Consider the following 24,329-nt stretch of genomic DNA (forward strand, 5'->3'; position numbering starts at 1 on the left):
ACTTTGCTCGTATTATTTATTTATTTATTTAGTTTCATCTACCTCGTGTCTATTTTGTGGTATGTTTGTAATCGATGACAATGTGTTGCTGGAACACTGCGATTCATAAATAAACTATCTGTAAAAACTATACAGGGAAAATCTGGTGTCTTGATCTGTCTTAATACAACGCGCTTTACTTTTTAGCTTAGTTAAAGTTGGCTAGACTTCACGCTTCTCTAACTGAGCATCATTTTCTGTACTAGTCGTTCGTTCATTAGTTTAATGAGAACTGTCTATTCGTAAAATTCACTCAGTTTCTGTGCGATGCCAGTGTCCTTTCAGCGTGTTCGTCTCTTCTCTTAAAATTCCAACGTAGCCAATAACACATGAACGCAACACCACTAGATAACTAATGACGTAGCGCGTAGCTGTACTGGTTGTGGTCGGAGCAGAGGAAGCTGGGAAAGGATAAAGGAAACCTCTAGCATCGTAGATAAACACCGTAAAGAGGTGTGAAGCCAGCGGGCACACGGCTGTCACAGTACTAAAAGAACAGTAAAAGAGTCCGACTGAGTTCTCCATACAGCGAGGGTCAACATGTCTGAGACATACGGTATGTTTGTGTGGAGTAGGCGGTCATTTAATGCTTGCTAGCTGTTATGTATGACTGCTTCGTGGTCTAATGTGACAGACTGGCAGCGTTGCTATCAGCAAACTGTAAGATTAGCTTAGCTTAGCCACAGGCTAACTTGCCACCTCACCGTGTCTGTGGATTTTAACAGTAATAATTAACATTCAGTGCTGACACGTAGGTCAGTTAAAGTGCTCTGGTTGGATTTCTTCGTGTGTATTAACTGACACCTCTGTCGTTTGATGGTAGCGTGTAGTGCTTCACGGGCAACAAGGAGAGCAGAAGATGGTGAGACATCAACGGGTAAAAGTTGGCCAAACTTTAAGCAAAAGCCATTAATAGCATGTGTAGAGACGTTGAGTTAACGTGAACTTGGGGAGATTCAGGCAAGTTCTGTGACCTTGCGACAGGAAAGGCTGCTGCGATTTGATGTATATTTTTACTTTTAACTGCTAGCAACAAGGCCTGTAAGAGGAAGTTTGAAAGCGATGGTTGATCATGCATCGGTTACCTGCAGGGCAGACGTTGCTTGGTGTCTCACTGGTGTAATGCATCTGCTTCCATGCTTATTTAAAGTAACTCCGCTCTTGCACTTGACACAGATACGTTATAAATGAATCCTGACAGAATGAATGCTGCCTGCACTTATCTCAGATCATTCACATAATGAGCAGATACAGAGATGTATTCGTGGTCTCATAAATTCATTAAACAGTACTCTGTCTGATAGTCAGTAAGCCTGACACTGCAGAGCCATTTGTTATGAAATGGCACACCATCATCCTCTCCTGTTGCACTCCCAGATACACTCTCTCCTTCTGTTTATACTTGTACCCTGTCTCTCTCTTTCCTCGTATGAAACTTTATCCAAGTGGGCAACATTTATGGGAGAGTGCCAGCACTAATGGGACCTGTAAAAGACTTTTATTGATTTTTTTTTTCCTTCTCTCTCTCTGTCTCCTCAACTGTCTCATCTGGACGATCAAAAGTCGACAAAAAGGCATTATGAATCCAATAAGGGCCTGTTAAGTGCTTTAAAATGCATAGTTTTCACTTGTTAATTTCAGTAATGTCTATCAACATGAGAATCATGAGTTTATGTTGATGTTACAGAATTTGGCACATGTAGCAGGGGGAGAAGGAAATATTGTAGTAGTACTCCTTTTATTGAAGTTTTTGTTGCTGTTAGTTTTTATTCATCATTACTTTTTATATTGTCGGATCTCTCCCCCCCCCCCCCCCCCCCCCCAAAAAAAAAAAAAAAGAGAGAGAGAGATGGGAGGGCTCACCCATTGCACCCATCCTCCCTGGTGGGGGGGGTACTTAATATTGATGAGTGAGGAATAAAGTAGCCTGAGAGGGTAGTTGCTGCAGTCCATTCTCCCTGCTTTTGACATTATTGATGGTTTGATTGTTGTGTCCAGATCTCACACAGAAGTATACGATGTCTGAGAAAATGCAGAAAGGCTTGGGCTAACTTTTAAAACTGAGCGGTCTGTCTCTGATTTTTGTCAGCACTGTCACAGCCACTGAAGTGTGGTTGAGATGTTACGCTGACTGCTGTTACACAGAAAAATAAGTGGGTTTCGACGCCTTCGCTTTGTTGCAGTTACTCTGTTACCGAGACTTTGACCTCTGGCTTGTGTTGCTTAAGAAAACACCCGCTTCAACAAAGGTGCACCATGACCTGAGCTGGCGGAGGTGTGTGTCAGCAAATGAAGGTGGCTCATGGAGCAATGACATAATTGGTTTAAATGTCACCCAGAAAGTAAAGATTAATCTCATACTTTGATTTACTGTTTCTGTTGACTTTGTGTGAAGCTGGTGATATCAACAGCAGCCAGTAATCACTTGCCAGGCTTTGTGCTTTCAGAACCTTTGTTTGAGCTCAAAATGAAATTGAAAATTTACTTAAAATTCAACCTGAACAAGTTCTCAGTAGGGAAGCTGTAGTTTGCCATCATGCTTTCACATATTTAGGAGAACACTATCACTTCTGCATGTCTTGCATTTCATTTACTACCTCTCTAATTATTTATTATGTCTTACTTAACCAGAGCTAAGAGAGATTGAAAGTTGCAAGATAAAGCTTGTGAAGCCTTAGGAATTACCTGGATTACTGACTGATTTCTCATACAGGCTGGTCTTTATGTAAATCACAAGTATAGCCAGATGAGACTTGACTAATCTAACATACAAAGACTATGATTCACTTAAGCACTAACCTTTCATGTCTTGTTTCCTCCCCCTGAGGAAGAGAACTTTTCTGTTAGCAGTTTGTCTCAGAGCGTGCTGTATCATGCCTTTAAAAATGATAAGCATGGTAGAGGTAGCATCATGGTTTTGGGCTGTCCTTGGGATCTGGATGGCCTGTAGCCATTAACAGAACATTTCATTTAAAATTTATATCAAAAAATGTTCTCAGTGTAAGAACAGAGGAGCAGTTCATGACCCGGAGCTTCAAGAAGTTGGGTAACGCAGCCAGACAGTGACTCAAGTAAAACAACAGAGTGGTTCAAAAAGAAGAATTTTTGGGGAGTGATGAACAAACCGCAATCCTGACCTAGTTGAAATTATGTAGCATGACCTAGAAAGGGAGCAAACAAATATATATGAACTGAAACTGCTCTCTTGGAAGGAATGATGCAGAATTCCTCCCAATTATTGTGTTGTGTTAGCCCCACAAGCTGTACATGAAACACATGGTCAGGTCTTTACTGCTACTGCTTGGGTGGTTAAGAAATTCTGAAATCCTGGTTCCAAAGCCCTTTTTTTTTTTTTTTTTTTTTTTTTTTTTTGCAACTTGGTTTTCATAACTGATCAGCGTAAATTCACACACATGCAGCCACTTTTCATGCCTAACTCTCCTTATCAGATCTCCCAGTATACTGGTCAGAACTGCCGTTCAGCATACATCCAGTATGCAAATACCCCCTTGTGTTATCTTTGGCCACAGCACACAATGGCTATCTGTACTCTAAATGGGTTTGCATGTCAAGGGATCAAGTAATTATGGATCATTTGTGTTGGCTGGATTGAGCCCTTCAAAGAAAAGACCCACTTTCCACAACATCTGTGCAAAAGCCTGCCTTTGGTTATTATTCAACCTGTGTGCAAGTCTGTTGCCCTAAGCTGTGGTTAATAATGCTAAAGCTCAAACCTTGCTCTAATGACATGTGTTATTAAGTGTTGGTGCTTTTCTAAGGCTTCAGACACACTCATTTTCAACCTCAGACAAACAAGTGTATTAAATTAGAATCGTAAGTGGCAAGTTAAACTGATTACATGCTAGGCGCTTTGTGATTAGTAGGCTAATTTGGGTTTGGCAGGATACTATGAAAGTAGTAGCTCAATGGGATTAAGAGGAAGGATTGTCCCTGAGGATGGAAGTGCAAAGAGCAGCAGGTTCTCCATTGATGTTGGCATTGCATTGATCTCTACCTCCTTTTTTGTGCTTGCAGACTTCCTGTTTAAGTTCCTGGTGATTGGCAGTGCTGGGACGGGGAAATCCTGTCTCCTCCACCAGTTCATTGAGAACAAGTGTAAGTTCTAAAACGCTGCATTTCTAAAGTTTAATACTGTGCAAACACATAAATGGACACGTTCAAGAAATTATTGTAGTCAGTTTCACGAGTTGCATATTGACTAAACCATTAGTCTGCGGATGATCTGGAGAAAATTCTTCATTGACTGGTATGAGTCAGAGTACAATGACAGGATGATGTGGGCATTTGTCGACCCAGAATAAAACCAATCACCACAGTTCTTTGCCTCACACTGTCCTTCAGAAAGAGACAATTTTCTGTGTGGTTAAATGGAGGGAAAACATTATACTTCCTGTAGACTTTCTCTAGCTAACAATGGCCGAGTTTACACCGAGCTCGATGCTCTCATTATATTGTTAAAATTCTCCATATGAAACATTAATTTGTTTAAAATACAAATTGAAACGTCAATTCAGTTTCAGAGGGGTGGTTTAAAAAAAAACAAACCATGTCAACACTCCTTCATGTACAGAGTCGTGCTCATGATTACATTTAATTTGATTAAGATATCTCAGGGGTCCCTGTGGATAGAGAAAGAGAGGCTGGGCAACTTGGCACTGTTAATCTAATTTGCAACTCCCTGTAGCTTATAATGTGGATATGAGGTATTTGAAAACAGCAGCAGAGGTCTTTTAAACAAGCCAAACACCAAATATTACACATGTAGTTTTTTCGTTTGTTTTCCTGCTCCTTTATGTATATTTCACGTTGTGCCTTTTTACACTGTCTTCTGTTTGTTCCTACTGCAGTTAAACAGGACTCCAACCACACCATCGGTGTGGAGTTTGGGTCTAGAGTGGTCAACGTTGGAGGAAAGACAGTCAAACTGCAGATCTGGGATACTGCTGGCCAGGAGCGATTTCGGTATCTACCTTCAAAATTTACCTAAAGTCACAAGTCCCAGCTCCACTGGGATAATGAAGTGTCTGACTGATGATAACTGTTAAAATGATTGGACAGTTTCTCCTGTCAAATCTCACCATCTGATCTTTTAAAGGAGCCTTTTTTTTTCTCTCCTCCATTTTCTCCGCAGATCTGTTACACGCAGCTACTACAGAGGAGCAGCTGGAGCACTTCTTGTTTACGATATTACCAGGTAAAACAGCCACTGCCCTCGTGCTCCCACTTCCTTTTCATAAGTTTCTCTAACAAAGTGAGCTTTTTTGTTTGCTGTGATAATGGGATGTAGATACTACAGTTGTACCTTAATTTTCCCAGAATAAAAACTACATGTTTACTAAGACTCCCAGAAGCAACAAAATGTAAGGTTGTATTTGGTGTGGGCATTGGCATCTGTGATTAATTGAAAATTTTAAATGTGACTACAATTAAAATGAAATTTTACAGACTTAACTTTGAAGCTTAGTTTATTTTTGAGTGTTCATACAGTTTCATATATCAACTAACAAAAGGAGTCACATTGTGCCTGTACAGCCTCCAGAAATCGTGCTGTTTAATGACAGACCACTCACATTACTGTATTTCATAAACTCTGGGTCGTAAACTCAAGATGGATTGAATGCAGTAGTTTGCTTTTAACAAACTATGGGCTTTTGTTGAGGTGAGGTGGAGTGCGGACTGTCAAGAGCTGTAATATAGAGGCATCCTCTGTCAGGTAGCGTCTGTAGAGGAAAGCAGAAGTCCATCACAGATGGTGTCACCTGACACACTCTCGCACAGGGAAACAGACAAGTGTATACAATGAAACTAGAGCTACAGCCTCATGCTGAAAACAAACTGAAACAGAAAATTGGGTAAATAACATGAATAAAATGTCTTACAGTCGAGAGACATACAATGCCCTGACTAACTGGCTGACAGATGCACGGACACTGGCGAGTCCCAACATTGTTATTATCCTGTGTGGCAACAAGAAAGACTTGGATGCAGACAGAGAGGTGACCTTCCTTGAAGCTTCACGCTTCGCTCAGGAGAATGGTAACTTATCTGTACATTGATGCATTTCAAATGCTTTTTTCCCCACTCTTAGAAGTATTTTTGTTCTCCCACACACAGAGCTGATGTTTCTAGAGACTAGCGCGCTAACAGGTGAAAATGTCGAGGAGGGTTTCTTGAAGTGTGCTCGCACCATTCTCAACAAGATAGATTCAGGTACACATTGTTTTCTTTTTTATAGAAGTGTATCTGAGGTGGATGTTTTTTGTTAGAATTTAGTGACATTTCCATGTTTTGTTTTTAATGCTTTCAGAGCTTGAGCACATGAAGTGATGTGGATCTGACATTTTTAGAGCATACATGTCTGTGTCACTGATGTTTCTCATTGTGCTTCTCTCAAAGGCGAGTTGGACCCAGAGAGGATGGGTTCAGGTATTCAGTATGGAGATGCTTCGTTGAGGCAGCTGCGACAGCCCAGAGGCACCACAACACAGAATAAGCAGCAGTGTAATTGCTAGGGGTCGGGACCCACCCTCACCCCAGCCCACAGGTCCACACAGACAGAACTCCCCCTACAGGTCAGTAACTTGTTAACTAGGGATGGGTATTGATAAGATTTTCACGATTCCAATTCCATTTTTGATTCTGTTTAACGATTCGATTCTTTATCGATTCTCTTATCGATTCTTTTTAAAAAGGAGAACACTAAGGTCGATTAGCTTAGAACTTTGTTTTATATCTTCTCTTTGAACAAGATAGAAATTTAGGAGTAGCATGGCCTTACAAACCCAACAGTGAGATCTTAAGAGATCCTTAAGAGATTCAGCCTATGGCTCTTCAATGGGGTGTCACAGGGTCCCCGGGGGAAAAAATTGTAAATGTAAAATAAATATTCTTCTGTAGCAATAACAAAGTATAACATAAATCATTCTGTAGCAATTACACAAGAATATTCAGTAATGTCCCTGCCTACAATTAAACACATTCACTTACCGAAAATTTGAGGGCATCTGCTGTGGCAAATGGGTGCAAGCCTTTTACCACAAACTTAATCACTGCTCTGTGACATTCGTCTATCCTGGCCTGAAAGGAGACGCTACCGGTAGACTGCAGCAAGAACTGCCAGCATCTGAGCCAACCAGACTCTGTCTGTCTCTCATCATGGTCACCTAAATGCACAGTAATGGCAGGTTTTGTAATAAGGCAGATCGCGCTAACATAATATGCACTGTTAGTTGATTATTTACCTGCGGTATTAACGGGAGAGGACGTGCAAACGTTACCGCGGCTGCTGGGTTGAGATTCACGAGTCTGGAGCAGAAATAAAATCACGACATACATTTAAGGTCATCGCGTGTTTTGTGAGCAAATGCTTTTGCATATTCGTAGTGTTTCCTCCCTTAAATGAAATCTCTACTTTGCAAGTTGCCCTGTTGTCATCCGTTCTCGTAAAGTATGACCAAACTTTTTAGCATTTGAGCCGCCATGTTTCCTGCCAGGTAAATGACGCTCTGCAACGTGGTGACGTCATTCGGGGCGACTGGAATCGATAAGGGAATCGATTGCAAAAATGGGAAACTCAACAAGAACCGGTTTTCGATACCCATCCCTATTGTTAACTCATGTGACCAGTGGGACTTGTAAACTAACAGGTTTTATCTGTGTTAGCGTTGATGAGGGCGTGTCGGTGCTCACTTTGTTTCCTGTTCTTAAACATCTCGGCTCCAGGTTTTTTTTTTTTTTTTGGTGTGTGATCGTCCTTCCCCCTCTCCTTCAGTTCTACACACCTTGGATCACCTTGGGTCGTGGAGATCACTGCAACCTATGACCCTTGACCTCTGGTAAGAGTCTACGGCTTACCTGAGGGGGTCGGTTTGCTCTTGCGTTTGGACAGCATAACCCCTCAGTGTGAGCAAAGTGGAAATGTAAAGAGACATCCTCCACCATGGTCTCTGTTACTTATCAGACAAGGACAAAGTCAAGGGTTGTGTGTTTGGGCTGACCTACTGTTGTGTGTTATTCTTTTTTTCTCTCTTGCTCTCCGCTTTTTCATTCTGGTTTTAGCAATCCCCAAAATACTTTGAGCATTTACATATCATTGCTTGTAAATTATTATTGTTAAACTCTTTTGTGCATTCAACCTGTCCTAGTGTGGGTCATTGGGGGGTTTTTTCTTCCTAGTTTTAGCATTCATAAAGACATCCCTTACTTTTTTTCTTTTTTTTAAATCATGCATCATTAACTATATTTCTCATAAATGATGGAAAATAATATTTTCCATCATTTATGAGAATTTTATTTTTTTTAATGGAAAATAAATGATAAACATCACATTTTTTGGGTACGATTTACACCAGGTGTGATGCAAATCCTTTCTACTTTGTCCTGTCATTTTAATTTTTTCGTAGTAGACCAGATGGATTCATAGCATATAAATCCCAACACTGATATGTATAAACTCTCATGGGGGGATGATCCCATCACTCCATTCTACACCCAAACAGGCAAGGCCGTGGGTCAGGTTGAAAGCACAAAAAAGAGAACTTTTGCTCTTTATTTAAACCAAAAGTCCACAAGTCTGTAAATTGAGCTCTATCAGATTCACACCATGTTTAAATTCACATGTCCAGTTATAGTGATAAATTGGCATTATAATGTTTTTGACTCCTGCTGGGCTTTTCTCCATGACATCTCGTAGATTCATACATGCACGTACTGTATAAGACGTCACAGGAAACCACAGTTGGCTTTTGTTTGGTTTGTTTGGGAAACTTTTGTGCCGCCCAACCAGCCAAAGGTTTGACCTTTGTTTTGTTTGTTTGTTTGTTGTTTTTTAAAATCATGCCACATTGTACGTTCAATTTGACAGGATTCTGTTTTTAAACTTCCAAGTAATCACTTCTCTTTAAGCTCTGGATATCAGAGGGGGGGGGATAAAAGACAACACAAAATTATTATTAGACAATGTACTCTCTAATCATCTTCTTTGTTCATTGACATTGATTGTACAAGTGGAGCTATACTGGAGGGATAAATATTTCCTCATTTGACATCTTAAAATGCTAATCAAGATCCTCCATATGTGCTCGTTTGAGCTGTAGTATATGATTTGTAATATTTTATTTTTTATAGTCGGAACAATAATCCCTCATGCTCTATTGATAGGGCCATTCTCACCCTAGAAGACACCACCTCCATCAGATGAAGTTGGGTTTTGTTTTTTTGTTTGTTTGTTTTTGTGACTATCGGTGACCCTGACCCTCTAAACGGAAAAGTAGAACCGATCCATGCCAGCAAAGTGGCCCTCTCAGTATAACTGAGACACCACATCTCCTCAGTGTATGGGTCAAATTCCAAGTTTTTCCCTTTAATATCTCCCTCTGCAGCTCTGCTGCAAAATGTCAGTTTTGTTGCACCACTGAACTGACCCAGATGTTTTCTCTTGAGAACAGACCTTGTATTACTCTAGAGAGAAACAGGGGAATTTCCACAGAAACACAGTTTCCTCTCTGCTTGTAACACTGACAACATGGTTTGTGGTGCTGCTGGAGGAAAATGAGGTTGCAAGTTAATGGCTTAGAAAATCCAAAGCCCCCGCTCTGCTGTTTAATCAAAGGCACCGCTTCTGTCTGAATCACTGTCTGAGAGCAGGTCATACAAACCAAGCCAAGAGGAGCTCAAAAACAAAGTGTGCGCAAACGTATTTCTCAAGCCTCTGTGTTGGCATACGTTCTCCCAGACAAACCATATGTGTTTAAGCTCAACTGAGCCAGCACACTGAAAGGGCAAACATGAGATCATATAGGACATCAAGAGACAGATGGTCAAAACACATTGCTTTCATAAAATATTTGCATAGCATGATAGTTTGTCTCCTTCTGCAAGTGCACTTTTACTTTTGAATCTGTGTTTGTTTTGTTTATATGCTGTAACTATAGAATTGTACATTTTATTTTACTTGAACTGTATAATGTAATAAATATATTAATTTTAGATGTTATCTTTTTACTAAATGACAACTGAGATTCTTCATATGGTTTCATTTTTTCTGATGCTGTCAGGCAGCAACAAAAAATGGTGTAATAGTGTGATCTCATGCTGTGTGAGATTTGATTGGTTTATTGCTCCCTGCTGACGTGGAGGTAATGATGGAAGGGTGTTGACTTTGTGAGCTGTAGGTGGCCATCAGCAGCAATTCTGATCACTCGTTCACAGGCTGTCATCTATGCGCAGTTATTGAGTCAACTGTTGAATTGTTAGCCTGCATTCATCTGTATTCGCTGTACAGTTCATAAAGTTAATCAGAGTAGCTATATGAACATTTTCTCATTTGTTCCAGTATAGACTTAATAATGTGATGAACGCAATCCAACTCAGTTGTTGCTTAGTAATGTTATATAATCTAACCTAAATACTACTGTACATCTCAAGTAACCTATCCTGTAAATAAGATTTGTCTATTAAGGGTGAGTGTTGCTCATTGATTGTAATGATTATGCAATTCCCAGTAAACTGCTTGTTTTTCATGTAACTCTTTTCACTGGTTTCCTGAATGTTAATGCTATCAGGGATTTTTTTTTTTTAAATTTTTTTTTTTTTTTTAACTTTGGCATTAAGCCACTGTATTCACTCGGTTATTGCTCAAGGGCGTTGAAGTGCATCGGATCCTGAATGTTGGTGACCCCCAGCCCTCGTGCACAGCAACGCAAGCAGCATTTACAAATCAGATTTATAGCCAGCTGACTTAACAGACCTTGAAATTTAACAATGGGTCCTACTAGGTACATGATTCATTTACCTCTGCCTGCCTTTCTTCTGTCAAGTCATTTCTCTCAAAGGCAGTCAGGCTGAGGTTAGGATATCAGAGGACTCATATGATGAAGAGTAAATGCCCTCTGTCACAATTGTCTGGATTTATGCTCTTGGGTCGATGGAGTAATGGCCAGAGCGGTTTAATGTAGCTCAAGTGGATATATTGAATGATTTATTGATTTTTAGACAGGCTATCAAGATGACTTCATAACCACATTGCAAATTCACCGAGGGAAAGGATTGGCTTACCGCTAGATGGCGCTGATGCACTAGACAGGTTTAAATCTGAATTTTAAAGACTTGTATTTACATGTTTTGTCAGTAGCTTTGAGTGTTGTTTTATACGAAATCAGCCCAACAGTTTTAGCAGTGTAGCATGACTACATGTTTTAAGACATCAGAAAAAAGTCAAGATACACCTAATAAAATCCCCTCTTCCCAGAATATTAGGTCAGATACTGAAACCTTTGCATTACTTCATCTGTTTATTATTTACACAAAGAGGGAGATACTGGCATAAGTGAACAGGAGACAGTACTACACGCATCACTTTCATCAACAAACTCACAGGTGGACAAGAAGGGAAGCAGTACATATTTCACTACCGTAATTTTAAAAAATAAAATAAAATACAAAACTTGAATATATGAAACCACCTTTGAGACCTGTGAATAGATATGGTTAAAATTAGTATGACCATGTCAAAGATTTAGGCTGAGCAAAAGGATGTGAGTAAAAGCTTTTTTTTTTTTTCTAAGAGGAATTTAAAATTCAACTCATTTTATGCAATGCCAAAGGAATGTATGGAAATACTGTGAGCAGGAACTATTTGTGTTCACAATATTCAACACAGGCTACACTGTATGTACACACCATACAAAGCAATTTTTACATTACTGATTTATGTAAAATATACCTTCTGTATCTAGGGATAGTTTTAAGTGTTCTTAAGAGTAACCAACCAGCACCATTTGATGTAACGAGCTGCATTAAATGACAAAGATTATTTCAAAAGCAACCGAAATCATCACAACATACCACTGTGCAACCATTGGATGTAACATGACCTATACTATTGACCACCATCAGCCATGAGGACGTCTGGACAGCACAGGTTGCCATAACAAACTGTCAGAACGACACTCGTTCTAAGTAAACTCCATTCAATTGAACTAGCTGTGCTGGGTCAACTGGTCTGAAGAGGTTTCCGTAGTTTGCCTATACTCCAATCCAGATATAAATTGCGCAGCAGCCATGATGAATATCCTAAAACTTCCAAGACCTGCTTAACATTACTTATAGAAAAGGCTGCGAGGCTATTATAACTTCTCAATGCACAGGGGTCATTATAGGCAGTCTCTATGGTGCTTGTTAGTCACAGTAGTGCCATTAAATACATGTTTAGGTTAATGAGAGGAGGGCAGAAGAGAGCAGTGTGACACTTGTTTCCACACTGCACAGAGATAGATGCAATTACTTTGTGGTTACTACAGGAATAATTCATTTCTGTGGCCACTGGCTTGTGGAAGAAGAAAAACAGAATACAGCTGAGTGTAACTAAGGCAGTATATGTAATTTTAACTTGTTGAAATGTGCTGTATAGCCTTCAAAACATCCTCACCAGTAAGACGGGTGCAGAATATTGCAACATATAGACTTGTGACAAAAGATTAATTGGACTCATATCCATATGTAAACAATATTAATCTTCTTTACTAAACACCCCCTCCCCCCTTTCCCTTGAAGTCCCGGTAAATGTTGGCTGTGCAGAGACAGGAACATGACAAATGTCCATTTCAGACTGATACAAAAAAAATGAGCAAGATGTTTTGGGTGCCAGGGCAGCAGATTAGTATCCAGGTAAGATAGATGGTTATCGACTTTTTTTCTTCTTCTTCTTCTTTTTTACTCGAGTGATTGGAGCATGAGGAGCTGCTTGAGGACCTTTGTCTGACTGGTCTCCCTGATCTCCCCCGCCAGGAACATCTCATCCACCACCGTGTACACCTTAAAACACAATTCAGAGGACAGAGCCCAACACTGTGATGAAACTGAGGATATTAAGATGATTCAAAACAGAGTACAAATATCACAAAGTAGTCATCCAGCCTGCTATTTGTCATCATTGTGTAAAAATAACCAGAGTGACAAAGAAATTAACCTGACAAGATGAGTCACTCTTCTTTCCATCACCTGCTTTTCTCAGGTGTGTTGTAGTTTGTGAAAGAGGTTGTAGTTGTCAACAGCTGATTTACCTTATTTGTTGGTTTCTGGCCATGTCATACATGAGCGGTGTTAGAGTAAAGCATGTGGGCGGATGTTCACATGCTTTTTAGGTAATTAGCAATTAACACTAGCGGCAGGTGGGTCAAGGGAGTTTAAGCATTTATGAAAAGAAAAAAGAATCCACCCCCACTAAAGTATTTAAGATCAAAAAGAAAAAAAAAACCTGTGATTATTATATCAGTTACCATGGCACTATACTAAAAAAAGCACTTTCAGAGCTCTCTTTTGTCCTCCTCTGTTCAAGGTCTTTTTAATTGGATATCAAGACTCTTAAAAACAAAGGGGAAGAATTCACTTCTCAATATGCTTACCTTGTAGAAGTTGAACACAAGGTCCAGCTCACACACATTGTGGAAATACTCATTCAGCACCTTCCAAGAAGCAAAGGAGCAATTGAAAATACAGACTTTCAATTCAATCAGATAAGAATCCAAACAGACTACTTTAGTAAGACACACACACGCACGCACGCACGCACGCACACACACACACACACACACACACACACACACACACACACGCACGCACGCACGCACGCACACACACACACACACACCTTAATGTGATGCACTAGTGCAGGAAATTATGTGATGCTGTAGCAGCAGCAGAATCCACTTGAAAACCATGTAATACACTTATATCTACTACATCTAAAATGTGGCCATTTAAAATTAATGTGAGTCTGGCCTCATCTCGTTTCCACAGGAGATCATTTCGAGCAGTGATACGGTTTCATTTACAAAGCCAGAATTACTGACCCCTTGTATTTGCTACAATGAATGTTAAAACCAGCCTGTGAGCAAATCCTGCTGTGAGCTAATAGAAAGTGTGGCATGGTATCTTTTATGAGAATATTTTCACTGACTAAAATAATAATAATTTTTTTAAAAACCCTTCATTGGTGTTTAGATGGGGCTTTATGTAATAACAAGCTTGCCAGCTAGAAAGTAAGACAGCTCATTTTGAGAATACCGTAATGTGCATTCCTTCACAGTCAAACATTACATCAAATGACCTTCACTCCCGGGTGCTCTGGACAAAAAATGGTCTACTGTTTGTCTTAGCTAGTGGCAAACACTAGATTGTACTTTAAGCTCACAATTTCAATTGCTACCACATCATTTAAAGACTAAATGATTAGAAAAATAAAGAGATGTTAAACTAAGCTTTAGAGGAAAGCACACTCAAGCTGACTGATGTGTCCAGACAATCACCGTGATCTACCTATGCTCTCTAAATCACTGATTAAACTAAATGCTTGATAACAAAGGAGTTCAACCATTTTAAAAATAACTATCTCATATCAACTGTTGATTAAAGTCCATGAAGGCAGCATAACTTGTCTCGAACCTGATGCGCCACTGAAGACTAGATGGGTAAAGTTAGTTCTGTATCTGTTTAGGTGTTTTAGGTTCAGAGTTGCTCAAAATGAAACCAGCGACATTGAATTTTGGAGGGAATTCTGACAGCAGTTTGAGGGCATTCATTAGTTATGGCTAGTGGTGCAACAGATCACTATTGATCCGTAATCCGAACCGGTCCCCACTCCACAGTTCGGCACGCACATGATCCGAAGGTTCGAAAAAGAAGAAAAAAAAGTATGTGTGTGGTGCGCGTGGTCAGTCTGTCAAGCCGTAGTTATGGCCAGCGCTAGCGGTCCAAGTGGAGGAGCAGAGGAGTGACAAGATTGTTCCAAGCATTTATGAGCAGGAAAAGTCTAAAGTTATGCCCTTGTGTTTATAGCAGGTAGGTCTTTTCTTGAGATGGCATGTGGTATTTAGTTATGTCTCTGTGTGAACATGCCTTTTTTAAGCCTAACGATAAGGTGAATGTTTTGTGCTGTGACCTTTAGTGTTTTGGAGAAGTTGGTCAGTTTCATTTGGATCACTTGCAATTGTTGTTGGCCAGGTAATAATGGTAACTGTGGTGTTAAGCAACAATTGTTGCTGTGATCAACGTGGGGAGTGATACTGAATTTTGTGGCTATAGTAACCTTCTGTGGTATAGAACCACTTGGTATGTGACTATTTATGTTGTGGGGACAACAGATCACTTCTGGTTGAGATTAGGGCTGCCACGATTAGTCGACTAGTCACGATTACGTCGACTATCAAAATCGTCGACGACTAATTTAATAGTCGACGCGTTGTTTGAAGCTTTGTAAGATCCCAAAAGACGCAGGAATAAGTAGTAGGATTTAAGAGTGTAATAACGGACTGAAACAGAAGATGGCAGCACTGCATGTACAAGGATGCCAGCTGCCGTTAAACCCCGAAGAAGAAGAAGCTGTGTCCCAGAATTCATAGCGCAGCCCAGCTCAGTTTCCAACAATGGCGGCAGCTAGTTAGTTTTAATGTTACTCTTATTATTCTTTCTGGGTCACAAAATAAACGTTTAACATATTTTCAGGCGAGAATGTAGCTGTGTAAACCTCAAATATCTGCTCAGTTTATCAGGACACCACATATTTTCAAAAGCTCTCCGACGTTTTCGGAGACGTCTGTTACCCACTAGCTCGATAGCGAGCCGGGGGCTAGGCTCACTAGAGCCGTGAGAACACCGGACTCCTGGCAAATTGTTTTCAAACCCACCGCTGTCTTTCGCTACTCAGGTTAAACATGATATATAAGTCACTTAGATAACTTAAAAATGTTATTGTTTGGCTTTTTTTTAGTATTTTATTTGTTCCTGAGTAAATCGGTTTGGCTGAGATTAAAGTTATAGTTTTTACACAGCTGAATAAACGTCAAGCAGACAACTGATTATCAGAAGTGTGAGATGCTCGAGAATATACTCCGGTGTCCTGTTATATTTTAGATAGCAAGGAGTTTATTAAACTTCACCGAAACAATCTGCAAATTTCATTAAAATTTAATAAACTATCATCTTGTCTTTATTTTTAGTTAGCACAGACCTTAAACACTTAAAGCTGTAAGCTAATGATAGTTATATTAGAGCAGATGCTGCTGGTGCAATAAGCTGTACGTTTTACGTCCAATGGATGATGATCTGATTAGTCGACTAATCGCAAAAATAATCGGTGACTAGTCGACTATCCAAATAATCGTTTGTGGCAGCCCTAGTTGAGATTATTAGTTACTACTATTGGTTTCAGTTGCAAACATTTCTGAGTAATCATTTTGGTTTGCGGGTGTTATACTCCAATTTGGGTTGATCGCATGTTACTATCGTGTATGCAGTGTAGCAATTTGTGTGATCTTCATAATGATTAAATCCATTTAAATTATTTTAAAAGGACTAAGTTTTTCTGTGTAGTGGTCAGACAGTAGTTTTCTTAATATGGGAGTGGCTGCAGCTCAGGAGGTAGAGCAAGTCCTCTACTGATCGGAAGGTTGGTGACTGGTTTGATCCCTGGCTCCTCCAGTATGCATGCCAAATCCACCCCAAGTTGCTCTCCCATGCAGCCAACCGGAGTATAAATGTGTGTGATTGGTAGATGGAAAGGACTTACGCACAGAAGAAAGTGCTTGTGTGAATGGGTGAATGAGGCATCTATACAGCGCTTTGAGTGTTCTGGGAGATTTTTGCTGGCTTAATCTTCTTTCCAGGGTTGATTTAGCTTGATTGGAATAAGTATGCCACCGTTGCAAGGCACACATATTGTCCTGCTTTCCCTATTTGTATTTCAGATCTAGGATATCAAGAACCAGAAGACTCCAGAGAGGTCTTTTCTTTATTTGGGGATCTTGGAAGAACCTTTTTGAGTAGGGGAGGTGGTACACCCATCTGAAACCTCTACTTGTCTTGCAGTGACAGAGATTGGATAAAGCCATGCCTGAGGTTGGCTTAGGAGGATGGCACTTCTTGTGTTTATGCTCTCTGGCCTTTCATTTTTTGCTGAAATTTTAAGTACTTTAAAATAAAATCGGTGTTTTTAGAAACTCTGGGATCAGCCTTCATGCTGTGACTTTTGAGCCAGGTCATAAAATAGTGCAATACTGCCTTTTGGCACTGCAGTGTATCTATGTGGCAAGGCGTTATCAAATCTATCAATATTTTAACGATAACATTTTTTTCCAGCATGGTATAACACTAACACTAGTCAAAAATGATACACCCAAGACTGTAAAATGAATGTGACGTAAACATAGCTTTAATAGGTTCTGGAATTTGTACTGAAATACAGCGTCATGCTAAAAGTTTAAACTATAGATACAAGCTGTGGTATGAGTTTCGGCTAAGTCAGATTTATAGAAAACAATCTGACTTCACTAAAAACTATGAATAAGTTAGACTTTTAAAAATGCAGAAATTCAGGTAGCACTTTATTCTGAATTTAAAGCATCCTTTATACCTGAGTTATTTGAAATCCAGAATGGCTTTCACATTTGGGAAACAATATTATAATAATGTAAAAACTAAATGATGTGCTCTTCAGAAGCAACAGATAAAAAAGAAAACATATCATCTTTTAAAATTGGACTTATGTATGCCATGGAAGAAAGGGTTTATATCTGCATAACTACATTTGATATTTAAATTTGAATTTCACAGGTTGAATTATTTTATAGATACTTGCTTACTGGGAATATGCTTCAAAAATAGGGCATTCTATAGTATAATGTTGTAGTTCTATAGTCTTATGCAGATTTTATCAGCAGGAAGTCAGATCACAGCATAGTGGATCTCTGCTACCAATTCAGTTTTTACAATTGTCCTCTATTATGTGGAAGGTAAATACTTGAATAACAGCATCATTATGTGGGCAGAGGAAATATATCAAAATAAAGATATTTTTGAAAATAAATGGCAGAATTTAATTGCTGAATATGGGATGCTTTGAGCCAGGGTGAAAACTGAGAATACCAGTGGAGACTAATGAAAGAAGCAAGAGGGGATTTTGTTTTTCTTCCTGTTCTCTGTGTTATGTAAAGATTAAAAAATAATATTGAAATATATGTGCATTTAGCTATAAATGTATATAGGCTGGTAAATAATACGTGGATTCTGTTTAGCTGTACATAATAATGCTTAACTAATTTATATTCTTTTCCTCCGCTTCTTTGTAATCCAGTTTATTTTTTTTTTTACTTTTTCACTTCCACTGTATATACTTCAACTTTAACTACTAAAGACCTTTACTACATGTAATTTTACTGCAATCCTTACAACCCAGAGAAGTTCTAAAGGAGCTCCAAGCCAGTGAAGGATGATAGCCTCTGAACAAAATCATTGAGAGACATTCTTGAAAACCATCAGACCATGACAACTAAATTATCATAGCTCACTTACTAGGTCTATATATTGCGCGTTTCATTTACCTCTACAAAGTTGTGGATTCCCTCGAGGTACGCCAAGTTATTATCAGTCACGTCCACACAAATACAGAAGTACAGACCAGCATAACGTCTGTAAATGATCTTGAAGTTCCTGAACTGTGAGAACAACAGAAAAATCCTCTTAAGAGCTTAATCTCGCATATTATGACAACAGCAGCAGATTTACCAGGGCTGAAGCTCCCACGGTACGGTAAAACACACCCAGTATGCATACATTCATGCTGATTTTTTTTTTTTAACAGCATTAAAAACCTGATCCACTAAAGGGGTTCTCTTTTCATGTGATGTTGTATTCCACTAGAATTTCATTCAGTTATCATATAACATAGAAAAAAAACATGTTAAGAGATAATGCCTGCAATATCTATGTAGTGAAGGAGCTGGGCCAGCTGTGTCATTATACAGGATTAGAGAAAAGAGGTTGTTGTTCTAGCACGTCAAAGAATTGTTTGAAAAAAGAAAATGTGGGTACATGCGGCACTGCCTAATCCCATACCTCCACAAAGTTGGTGTGCTTGGCATCTCTGACAGTAACGACAGCATGCACTTCTTCAATCAACTTCTGTTTCTCATCATCATCAAACTGCATGTACCATTTGGCCAGTCGTGTCTTTCCCGCTCGGTTCTGGATGAGGATAAAGCGGATCTGTAAGAAACAAGACAAAAAAATAAATAAATGAGGCATTCTTTACTTGTCCCTAACATCCAATATTAAGCAGTTTGACACTGACAGAATTATGAAACTCCCAGAAATGACTCATTAGCAACACACAATATAATCTTACTTTGCCTATTAGTAGCTGTCGTACATAATATAACTTTGGAGATACTTACCATTTAGGTATCCAACTATTTTAATATGTAAGATATATTACAAGTAACTGTAGCTACCCTTAGCTTATCTACAGCTTATCGACAGTTAAACATAGTGTTAGCTAAACCACACCCATTCATTTTGACAGCATCGTTTTCGGAGAACTCGGCAAAATAAAATCGATCTATTTCAGTAAACTGATAGTTGTTTGGTAAAACATCTTGATTTAAAATTGTTGGCGTCCCAGTTAGCTTATCGTTTTCTACTCACTGAATGGAATAGCCGATCTGGCGAACTCTAAGATGCTAGCAACCAAACGACAAATGCTACTGACATGAGAAGAAAATACAACATAGTTCGTTTGAGACATATTTACCATTTTCGCCTCCCAAATATGGACCTTAGAGACTCCAAAGCAGCAGGTTCCCAAGTAAGTGTGCAATAATTTTCACATTAATACATCGATATTTTATGACCGCTCGTCCGCTATCTTCTCCAAGCTAATAGGAAGTGGCAAAACTATGGCTGCGTCACGTTGCATGATGGGATTGTAGTTTTTCCTGTCACATTTAGAAGCAATGGATTTTAATATAGAACTACAACAACCAACATCCCTGTGTGGCGTCTCGTATTGAGTCGTGCAGTGGATCACATGAGAAGCAAAGAGCCCATCTCTTTAAATATTTTTGTAGTTTTTCGTGTTTGTTTCAGGTTTTATTCTTTTCTGAAAGAACTACCGGAAGCACTTCCTGTCGAATAATTTCACAAGTATTGCATTTCACTTGTTATCTATTTTTTATAGTATCCTAATACTATAAAATTGATTTTTAAAAATATGTCACTGTTCTCTTGGGCAATTTCCTGTCAGTTCTTAGACTGGTTAACACTTCTTCTTTTGGCTGCTCCCTTTAAGGGTCGCCATAGTGAATCGTTTACCTTCATCTCCTATCTCCCCTTGCCTAGCATACTCCTCTGTCACACCAGTCCTCTGTATGTCCTCCATCACTACATCCATTAACCTTCTCGAAGATCTTCCTGTTGTCTGCCTACCTGGCAGCTTCATATTTAATATCCTTTCTCGAATATATCACCTATCCCTCCGCCTCACATGTCCAAAACATCACACCCTTGGCTCTCTAACTTTATTTCAAAAGCACTTCACCCGAGCTGTCCCTCTGATATACTGATTTCCTATCCTATCCCTCCTGGTCCCACTCCCAATGAAAATCTGAGGATGTTCAACTCTGACTCCTGTCTTTTTGTAAGGGCCACCATCTCTAAACCATACATCTATATCTTCCCTTTCACTCTTGCCGCTATCCATCTGTGACAAATCACCCCTGACACTCGTCTTCACCCACTCCACCCTGCCTGCACTCTATTCTTCTTCTCTATTGTGCACTGTCTGTCACCTTCACTGTTAAATCGGTCTCCGTCTCATTCACACATGTCTATTCTGTCAGGCTTCTATTGACTTTCATTCCTCTTCTCTACCGAGGATACCTCCACTTCTCCAGGCTCTCTTCCACGTGCTGCCTGATCTCACTACAGATCACATCATCATAGCCCAAAGAGACTTTTGTCTGCTCTATTTGTTTATACACATGGTGAAAATTGCTCACATACAGACTTACTAAATGTAAAAAAGTCCCCAAACGTGATAGTGTATTTGTCACATACACAGTTAATCAAACTGTTTTATTTATATCCACTTAATTATATTAGATTATTGCGTATAATTAGCATAAAGACATATGAACAAAAAGGAAGATTTGTAGAATACAAAAGATTTATACCCAAACTCATTACAGGCTGAAAAGTAGCAATAGCCTATATAACTTATTTGCACCCTCTTGAGATTACATTATTTTTGGAGGTTGTTTTCTGCAGAGTCAGAGTTTGTTTACTGGTCTGCCTGGGCAGCCAATTCACTGCAGAACATTGCCCAGACAGCTTGGACAGCTTGCCTCTGTTCTGGGTGTTTAGGGAGTCAGAGGTGGGGGGGATGGGGGACTGTGATTGTCAGGGATTGCACAACTGTGAGTGGAGGAATGCGCTGCCCTTGGGACTGAGACATATTTTAGCTGCAGATACAACGAGGACTGAAAGTGGGATGGAAAAAATAATAATAAAATGAAAGAGGAAACCAACCAGTGATTAAACAAAAAGTGCAGTGTTTTTCTTCTGTATAATGCTTGCAGCTGTGTTTTGATTCTGTCGCGTATTTTAGAGTAAAATAAAAATAAAATTTGCCATGGTGGTTATATAAGAATTATACGCATAAGCAGCACTGCATAGCAATGTTTTGTGATAGTCGCAAGACCTTGGCCTGTTTTAAAAACAAGTGGAGGTAGGCGAAAGGGATGTAAAACAGAGGCACATTATTCAACACACACTTTGACCCCAGCTAATCTTGGTCCGTGTGATTGGGGTCATGCAAATATTGCTGAGAACCTAGTGAGTAATGCAATTGGACAGAAGCGTGTGGACTTACTCAAACACAGGACAGTGCACCTTGAACCCTGTTTGACTGTGTATTTAATGATGGGTCACAATTCAAGCTTGTCAGGACACACATAGTGCACATTATGTACTTCAATTTAATAACTTATGTAAGAACAACATAATTTCTTTCCTATTTTATTTTTATTTACAAATGATTTTCTGCTATGTTTTGATTCTGCTATCCAACACTCCAGGAGGTTGAATACAGTAATAACCTTTAAACACGATGCCTCTATTGTTTACGAAGGTTTAGTCTTAAATATCCCCTAAAGTGCCAAATTCCAGTTCAAAACAATAAATTGAGTTCTACGGCCACACAAACTATTTGTTTTCATATCACACAGAGTTTAGATTACCAGATCGGAATTGCATGTTCTTGAGAGTTCAAGGAAGGACTAACAGGGGGAGAGAGAAAGAATTTCAAGAGAGGGTCTCACTGCTAGACACTAAACATCTGTTTGAGCTCTTAGTACAGGCTGTTGTCTTGTACAACACTGCAGATATTTCTCCAATGTATCTCAACTCTCTGCCTTAATTTTTAAAATGGCTTTAATCAAAGTAGAAAACACTTCACAATAACTCTTGACAAGCACATAACTCAGCGAACAACACTTATAATTAGGACTAACCTTTAAGATGATTATTTTTTCTCAGGAAAGGCATTAAACATTTCCTCTCTCTGCTGTTCAATAACAGTTTAGGTGGGAGTCCTTGGATGAATGCACAACAAATCTTTCACAAATGATTCAGCCATTAACTATTTAAAACTATTAAGCAACAGTTCTGTGCAAAAGCCCTCAGCCAATGATCAATGCTAAGTGAACCACCTAGTATTGACCTATGAATGATTCAACCATAAAAAAGGAACCTAACTCAAAAGATGAACCACACCTGGTTTTCTACACATAACAGATATCAGAAAAATTAGAGACTAATTAAATTTGTTTCTTTAGACACTTTTGTTACTAGCAGTCTGTCACAATCAAATCATTTTGTAATTAGTTCCTCTCTTCTTAAGGTGGCTGTCAAGAAGCCATTCCTAAGGAAAGGGAACAAGAAGAAAAGATCAGTGGCAACAGGAGTGACGAATCCACATTTGAAGTTTTTCTCAGTTGAAATCATCATCATCAGTGTGTGTAGAGGAGATCAGGGCAGGGGTAAAACAGGGAGTGTCTAGAGTATCAGCAAAACATGGTAGAGTGTTTGTCATGGTTTGGGTCTGCAGTTCAGCAGCAGTGGTGTGAGGGATCTGATGGGAACTGATGAAATCCTGAATACAAAAATATAGAGTCAAACCTCAAACACACTTCCAGCGCAGTCAAGGGATACCTAAATTTAAAAAACACATATGGGAACTCTACTGACGTCACTCATTAGAATAGTACAAACTTTGTTTTTGCCTTATATACTGTACTTATATATACTTATATACTGTATTTCCACATATCCTTACAGATGTTTCAATAAATCGCTGAACCTATTTCCATTTTCCTGGCAAAATATAAAGAAACGAATGGGTTATTCAAGACCTTTGCACAGTGTTGTATAACTAATGCTTGAATCTGTCCAGGGAAATGGTGGTCAGTTTTGCAAGGAAGTGGTATGGGAGCCGTGGGGCCATGAACGCAGATGGGCCAAAATAAAATAAATTAATCACAGTCATGATAATATAAACACATTTCCTTTTTATGCGTAGAAAAAACAAATAACCGTTTCATGTTTAACAGTAATCCAAAATGAGACATTAAAGACATTAACCCCACTTTGATACAACTCACAAATAAGTCCATGTTGGACAACGGAGCTAGTTTGCTGTTCTTCAATTTAAAATAAAAGAAAGGGCTATAAAGAAATGAAACTAGAAAGTAACAGAAATGGTTAAAGTAACTAGAAGTAGCTGGTTGCTAGCTAAAGCATAGTCACCCTTTGTGTGCGTGTGTTTTTTGTTGTTTCGAATATGTCTTTAATGTATTCAGTATGTTATACGTCAACTATTTTTTTTAGTTTAAATATACACACGTATGGAAGAGTATTATGATGGTTCATTTCAAATAAATTCACTGTTGGTCTCGGCTTACTAGTCACCATTAGCTACGCCTTAATAGTGTGGCGGTGAGCAGCGTATCATAAACAGTCTGCGTTTGTTGTAATTGTGTATATTTACCGCTGGGCGAGAGTGTCTCTCTGTGAAGAGCATGCCGCCATTACTGGGAAGCTGGGGAAAAAAAATAGACTTAAACACAACGTCACACATTTATCCTGCAAGGGGCTTAACATCAGAAAGGGAAAAAACACACACACACACAAGGCTTTCGTACGAACTGTTGTACTCTTCCAACAGCGGCGCTTTTTCTGTAAATGAAGGCTGATCCTTGCGGTCGCGTTTCCTGTGGACTCTTTTTTTTATAAATTTTTGACACAACAAAGGAAATAATAATTGGTCAAAACAACGTGGTGGAAAACACACCGAAACAGCGCTTTCCAACGCCGGCCCCCCTTTTCTCCTCCTCGCAAGACGTTTCCAGCCGTGGTGAAAAAAACTGAAGTTGAGCAGGATT

General features: G+C 39.2%; 2 protein-coding genes across 6 annotated transcripts; one reads left to right on the plus strand and one right to left on the minus strand.

Annotated features, from left to right (window-relative positions):
- The first annotated feature begins 398 nt into the window (after positions 1-398).
- rab4b (RAB4B, member RAS oncogene family) lies at positions 399-10,585 on the plus strand. The gene is made up of 8 exons (XM_026192421.1): positions 399-595; positions 4,075-4,155; positions 4,908-5,022; positions 5,192-5,254; positions 5,942-6,096; positions 6,175-6,270; positions 6,457-6,632; positions 7,832-10,585. Exons 1-7 carry the CDS (start codon positions 580-582, stop codon positions 6,570-6,572), a joined length of 642 nt encoding a protein of 213 aa, XP_026048206.1. The 5' UTR covers positions 399-579; the 3' UTR covers positions 6,573-6,632; positions 7,832-10,585.
- A 747-nt stretch (positions 10,586-11,332) lies between these two features.
- ap2s1 (adaptor related protein complex 2 subunit sigma 1) lies at positions 11,333-24,295 on the minus strand. Of its 5 annotated transcripts, none has more exons than XM_026192424.1 (6): positions 24,239-24,295; positions 23,936-23,986; positions 18,949-19,098; positions 18,435-18,548; positions 13,464-13,523; positions 11,333-12,873 (listed from the first exon to the last, which is right to left on the minus strand). In XM_026192424.1, the coding sequence occupies exons 2-6, from the start codon at positions 23,966-23,968 to the stop codon at positions 12,772-12,774; spliced, it is 459 nt and encodes a 152-aa protein (XP_026048209.1). In that variant the 5' UTR covers positions 23,969-23,986; positions 24,239-24,295; the 3' UTR covers positions 11,333-12,771. The 5 variants fall into 5 exon arrangements, with proteins under 5 accessions (XP_026048209.1, XP_026048208.1, XP_026048207.1 ...); XM_026192423.1 differs by lacking the exon at positions 24,239-24,295 and adding an exon at positions 24,075-24,133; XM_026192422.1 differs by lacking the exon at positions 24,239-24,295 and adding an exon at positions 24,071-24,130.
- Positions 24,296-24,329: the final 34 nt, after the last annotated feature.

Source organism: Astatotilapia calliptera, chromosome 14 (genome assembly GCF_900246225.1).
Source record: "Astatotilapia calliptera chromosome 14, fAstCal1.2, whole genome shotgun sequence".
Classification (NCBI taxonomy): Eukaryota; Metazoa; Chordata; class Actinopteri; order Cichliformes; family Cichlidae; genus Astatotilapia; species Astatotilapia calliptera.

Excerpts from the sequence above, each read along its gene's own strand:
- rab4b (XM_026192421.1), top strand. Across the intron at positions 4,156-4,907 it reads CCAGTTCATTGAGAACAAGT|TTAAACAGGACTCCAACCAC; the intron begins GTAAGTTCTAAA and ends TTCCTACTGCAG. Across the intron at positions 6,271-6,456 it reads TCTCAACAAGATAGATTCAG|GCGAGTTGGACCCAGAGAGG; the intron begins GTACACATTGTT and ends CTTCTCTCAAAG.
- ap2s1 (XM_026192424.1), bottom strand. The coding sequence starts at position 23,968 with ATGCTCTTCACAGAGAGACACTCTCGCCCAGCG. Across the intron at positions 18,549-18,948 it reads AGCACACCAACTTTGTGGAG|TTCAGGAACTTCAAGATCAT; the intron begins GTATGGGATTAG and ends TTGTTCTCACAG. Across the intron at positions 13,524-18,434 it reads GAATCCACAACTTTGTAGAG|GTGCTGAATGAGTATTTCCA; the intron begins GTAAATGAAACG and ends GCTTCTTGGAAG.